The sequence below is a fragment of the Colobus angolensis genome, unplaced genomic scaffold, assembly GCF_000951035.1.
Source record: "Colobus angolensis palliatus isolate OR3802 unplaced genomic scaffold, Cang.pa_1.0 Scaffold22, whole genome shotgun sequence".
Classification (NCBI taxonomy): domain Eukaryota; kingdom Metazoa; phylum Chordata; class Mammalia; order Primates; family Cercopithecidae; genus Colobus; species Colobus angolensis.
The window spans coordinates 4,985,766-4,991,094 of NW_012115377.1; the positions used below are offsets into that span (position 1 = coordinate 4,985,766).

Genomic DNA, 5,329 nt, shown 5'->3' on the forward strand with positions numbered 1-5,329 from the left:
GATAGTGAAAACAGGTATACTGGCCGGGCATGGTGGCTCATGCCTGTAATCACCATATTTTGGGAGGCTGAGGCGGGAGGATCACTTGAACCCAGGAGTTTGAGTCCAGCCTGGGTACCACACCAGGACCCCATCTCAAACATACATACATACATACATACATACATACATACATACATACATACATAAATAAATAAAACAGGTATACTAACAACTGTCCCCACCCTCCTGCCTATGGGGTTCATGAGTCTCCCTGCCTACCCCTCCTCACCAGGAGGGGTCCCAACTATCACTCTACCGTGCCTACCATCTGGCTGTAGGAAAGGGCATTCCCGATCTGTCTAAGAGAGAGGAGTTGCCACTGACTCCCACCTGGCGCTGCTAGTTCTGGAATGCAGGCGTTCTTCTCCCCAGAAGACAAGCCAGGGTCTTCTTGTCTTTCCCCAGTGACTTGGAAGGGATGCCAGACATTATTTGTTGCATATTCTTATTCCCCAGACACGGGTTCTAGAGCTCAGAATGCTGCTGCTGGAGGGCGGCCTCCCCTACCAGAACTCCCCCCGATAAATTAAGCTGCCACCTCCAAGTATAGGACAGGAATTCAGGCCATGTGCTCAGGAGCACAGGAACGCTGACACCCACACTGTTCCCCATGTGAGGACCTCCAGCAAGGTGGGAGGAACCTAGGACTGTCTCCTCCACAGGACCCCAGCTTCCCACAAGAGGAGCCCAGGATGGAGACAGGGGCAGAGCCATGGAGTTGGGGATTAGAAACCTCTAGTGCCGGGTCTCATGACCTCTGTCCAGGTTCGGGGCTGAAAGGGGAGGGTCCTACCATGTCCCACCATGTCCCACCCGGGTCCCTCCACTCCCTGCCCTGGCTGGGGTAAGTCAGAAATCTCCCCGCAGAGACAAGGGAAAGAGCCACATGTATGCTCAGAAGTGAGTGGGGTTTGGCCAGGCACAGTGGCTCATGCCTGTAATCCCAGCACTTTCTGAGGCTGAGGTCAGAGGTTTGCTTGAGTCCAGGAGTTTGAGACCAGCCTGGGCAACATAACGACACCCCATCTCAAAAAAGAGAGAGAGTGAGAAAGGAAGGAATGAAGGAAGGAAGGAGAGAGGGAAGGAAGGAAGGAGAGAGGGAAGAAAGGAGAGAAAGAGAGAGAGAAAGAAATAAAAAGAAAAGAAAAGAAAAGAAAGAAAGAAAGAATTGAAGTTAGTTGAGTGTGTTGCATCTGTAATTCCAGCTACTTGGGAGGCCCAGGTGGGAGGATCGCTTGAGCCCGGGATTTCCAGCCTACAGTGAGCTATGATCACATCACTGCACTCTAGCCTGGGTGACAGAGTGAGACCCCATCTCAAAAAAATAAAAATAAAGAAGTAGGACTGGGCGCGGTGGCTCATGTCCATAATCCCAGCACTTTGGGAGGCTGAGGGGGTGGATCACCTGAGGTCAGGAGTTTGAGACCAGCCTGGCCAACATGGTGAAATCTTGTCTCTACTAAAAATACAAAAATTAGCCAGGTGTGGTGGTGAACGCCTGTAATCCCAGCTACTCCGGAGGCTAAGGCAGGAGAGTTGTTTGAAACTGGGAGGCAGAGGTTGCAGTGAGCCGAGATCCTGCCATTGCACTCCAGCCTTAGCAACAGAAAAAGACTCAAATAAATAAACAAATAAATAAAATTTAAAAAGTGGGTTCTGAGGGCACAACCGGGTCCCCTTTCTCATCCCTAACCAGACTCCAAAAGACACCCCCGCTCCCCTAGAACCCACCTACCCTCTACCCTCTATTCTTGCCCTTGCAGGTCCTGCCCCAGAAGCTGCCTGCACATCCACGCCTGAAATGCGGCGCTCAGTCCTGGTCAGGAACCCAGGCCACAAAGGCCTGAGACCCGTTTATGAAGAGCTCGACTCTGATTCCGAGGACCTAGACCCCAATCCTGAAGATCTGGACCCCGTTTCTGAAGACCCAGAGCCTGATCCTGAAGACCTCAACACTGTCCCGGAAGACGTGGACCCCAGCTATGAAGATTTGGAGCCCGTCTCGGAGGATCTGGACCCCGACGCCGAAGCTCCGGGCTCGGAACCCCAAGATCCCGACCCCATGTCCTCGAGTTTCGACCTCGATCCAGATGTGATTGGCCCCGTACCCCTGATTCTCGATCCTAACAGCGACACCCTCAGCCCCGGCGATCCAAACGTGGACCCCATCTCCCCCGGCCTCACTGCCACCCCCCAGGTCTTGGCCACCAACCCCGCGGTGCTCCCCGCCCCCGCCAGCCCGCCCCGGCCCTTCTCCTGCCCGGATTGCGGGCGAGCCTTCCGCCGCAGCTCCGGGCTGAGCCAGCATCGCCGCACCCACAGCGGTGAGAAGCCGTACCGCTGCCCCGACTGCGGGAAGTCCTTCAGCCACGGTGCCACCCTGGCGCAGCACCGTGGCATCCACACCGGGGCGCGGCCGTACCAGTGCGCGGCCTGCGGCAAGGCCTTCGGCTGGCGCTCCACGCTGCTGAAACATCGCAGCAGCCACAGCGGGGAGAAGCCGCACCACTGCCCGGTGTGTGGCAAGGCCTTTGGGCACGGCTCGCTCCTGGCGCAGCACCTGCGCACGCACGGCGGCCCGAGGCCCCACAAGTGCCCGGTTTGCGCCAAGGGCTTCGGCCAGGGCTCTGCGCTCCTCAAACACCTGCGCACGCACACGGGCGAGCGGCCCTACCCGTGTCCGCAGTGCGGCAAGGCCTTCGGGCAGAGCTCGGCGCTGCTGCAGCACCAGCGCACACACACGGCCGAACGCCCCTACCGCTGCCCCCACTGCGGCAAAGCCTTCGGGCAGAGCTCCAACTTGCAACACCACCTGCGCATCCACACGGGCGAGCGGCCCTACGCCTGCCCGCACTGCTCCAAGGCCTTCGGGCAGAGCTCAGCGCTGCTCCAGCACCTGCACGTGCATTCGGGCGAGCGTCCCTATCGCTGTCAGCTCTGCGGGAAGGCCTTTGGCCAGGCCTCCAGCCTCACCAAGCACAAACGGGTGCATGAGGGTGCAGCCGCTGCTGCAGCAGCGGCCGCCGGCCTGGGCCTAGCGCCTGGCCTAAGCCCTGCATCCATGATGAGGCCGGGGCAGGTCTCCCTCCTGGGTCCTGATGCTGTTTCTGTGCTCGGCTCTGGCTTGGGCCTCAGCTCTGGCACCAGCTCTGGCCGTAGCCCTGACCCTGGCTCTGGGCCGGGCACTCTGCCGGATCCCAGCTCCAAACCCCTCCCTGGCTCCAGATCCACCCCCAGCCCTACTCCTGTGGAATCTTCTGACCCCAAGGCTGGGCACGATGCTGGTCCTGACCTTGGGCCCAGCCCAGACCCTGATCCTGCGCCCAGCCCAGACCCTGATCCTGTGCCCAGCCCTGATCCCAACCCTGTGTCCCACCCTGACCCCTGCTCTCCCACTGGTGACACTGTCAGCCCAGCCCTCCCTACCGGCGAGAGTCCAGAGTGGGTACAGGAGCAAGGGGCACTGCTGGGGCCTGATGGCTGAAGGGGACTCGGGCATCCTCGGGGGCCTGGGGAAGTTGTGTGTTGTGCAGTTAGTAAAATCCTCCCACTGCCTCTGGGTTTTGTGTCGTGGCTTGCCTTTTGTGCTTTCTTTCTGAGCACAGCCCCTTGCTCCAGAGATGGGAGAGTGTGGCCAGGGCCAGCCACAATCTGGAGCTCCAGTGTCCTGGCTTCCTTCTTAGGCCCTGGAGTCCCACCAGCCAGACTTTCCAGTTTAACCCACAATGCCTCACCCTGGTCCATCCCACTAGTCACCACTCTTTGTTCCCCTCACTTACCCCTTGCTCTTCAAAGCCCACACAGTAGGCACACAAGTGGACAAAAAGAGGCTGTTCATGTATGCAATCAACAAACATCTCTGGATTGCTGGGGTCTCAGCAGGGAACAAGATAAGTATGGCCTCGACCTGCATGGAGCTCGCAGATATTAAATTCAGAATACTTAAAAAATAATTACAGGATATGGTATATTCTAGGAGAAGCGTAACAAGACTTCTGATATAAATGGTAGGCAGTTTTCTCAATGAAGGATTTTATAATCCCAATAATCACTAATTTAATAATCAGTACTGTTTGCCCAGCCTTATGCAATAACTTTTGCATTCTCTCATTTAATCCTCTCAACAGCCCCAGGAGGTAGATGACTTTGATTGAATCTCCGCATTTTGCAAATGAGAAAATTGAGGCACATATATTTTTGTTTGTTTGTTTTGTTTTGTTTTGTTTTAGACAGTCTTGCTCTGTTGCCCAGGCTGGAGTGCAGTGGTGTGGTCATAGTCACTGCAACCTCGACCTCCTGGGCTCAAGCGATCCTCCCACCTTAGCCTCCCGAGTAGCGAGTAGCTGGGATTGCAGGTGCATGCCACCACCCACTGCGCTCAGCTTGGAGTTGAAGGGACTTTGGAAGATGTAGAAGTGGCATTTGTCAGTGCCTAAATTTAAATCCCAATTGCCCTCCAGAGTCCAAATTCTTAACCATTACGCTTCAGGGCAAAAGTTTGCAAAGGCTCTGGGGCTATAGAAAGATGAGCTTTGGGTGGAGGTAGGGGCCAAATCAGAGGGCCCTGATAGACGAGAGTGGGGACTCTGCCTGTCAGTCCAGAGCAATGGGAAGCCGAGGGCAGGTTCTCGCAGGACGGATAGGCAGTATTCTTTGAAGATCCTTGTGGCTGCTGGGTAGAGAGTGGAGTGGAGGGAGGCTGAGATCGGGGAGGAGGTTGCTGCAAAGATCCAGGCCAGGAATGTTGGAAGACTCTGGGCTGGGGGCCATAGGGGTGGGGATAAGTGGTTCTATTTGATACATAATTAGGAAATCGTGTTTGCTGAAGATCCGCAGGAGAAGGGTAAAAGGAGTTTCTGGAAGAAAGAGGAAGACAGCGTTGAGATAGTACGCAGGGTCATCACCAGGCACCAACAAGGATAAGGGGTCAAGCTCTGGACATGGAAGTCACGAGCCTGGCACCGGATTCGGGGCACGGCCGGGAGCCAGGGCGGAGCTCGTCGCTGCCAAGCTCAGAGTCAGCCCATCCCCCGCCACCCAGAGCGCGTCGGCGCTAGGACCTGGCAACTGCCTTCGACCCAGAGGGCGCCCGTTGAAGCACGCATGCGCGCTGTTCCTGCAAGCGTTGTCGTGGCGCAGGGGGCGGGACCAGAGGCGGTCACGTGAGGGGCTCTGGGCTACCGGGTCACGTGACCGAGGCACCGATCAGCTGATGCCGGAGGGTTTGAAGCCGCGCCGCGAGGGAGCGAGGTCGCAGTGACAGCGGCGGGCGATCGGACCCAGGCTG

At 57.0% G+C, this 5,329-nt stretch overlaps 1 protein-coding gene across 3 annotated transcripts in view; it reads left to right on the forward strand.

Annotated features, from left to right (window-relative positions):
• Positions 1-3,602, forward strand: part of ZNF358 (zinc finger protein 358) — a 15,170-nt gene extending 11,568 nt beyond the window's left edge. For all 3 annotated transcript variants that reach the window (XM_011943561.1, XM_011943562.1, XM_011943564.1), the window contains one exon: positions 1,806-3,602. In XM_011943561.1, coding sequence (XP_011798951.1) covers positions 1,806-3,526 — 1,721 coding nt within the window. In that variant the 3' untranslated portion in view covers positions 3,527-3,602. The remainder of the gene's footprint in view (positions 1-1,805) is intronic.
• Positions 3,603-5,329: the final 1,727 nt, after the last annotated feature.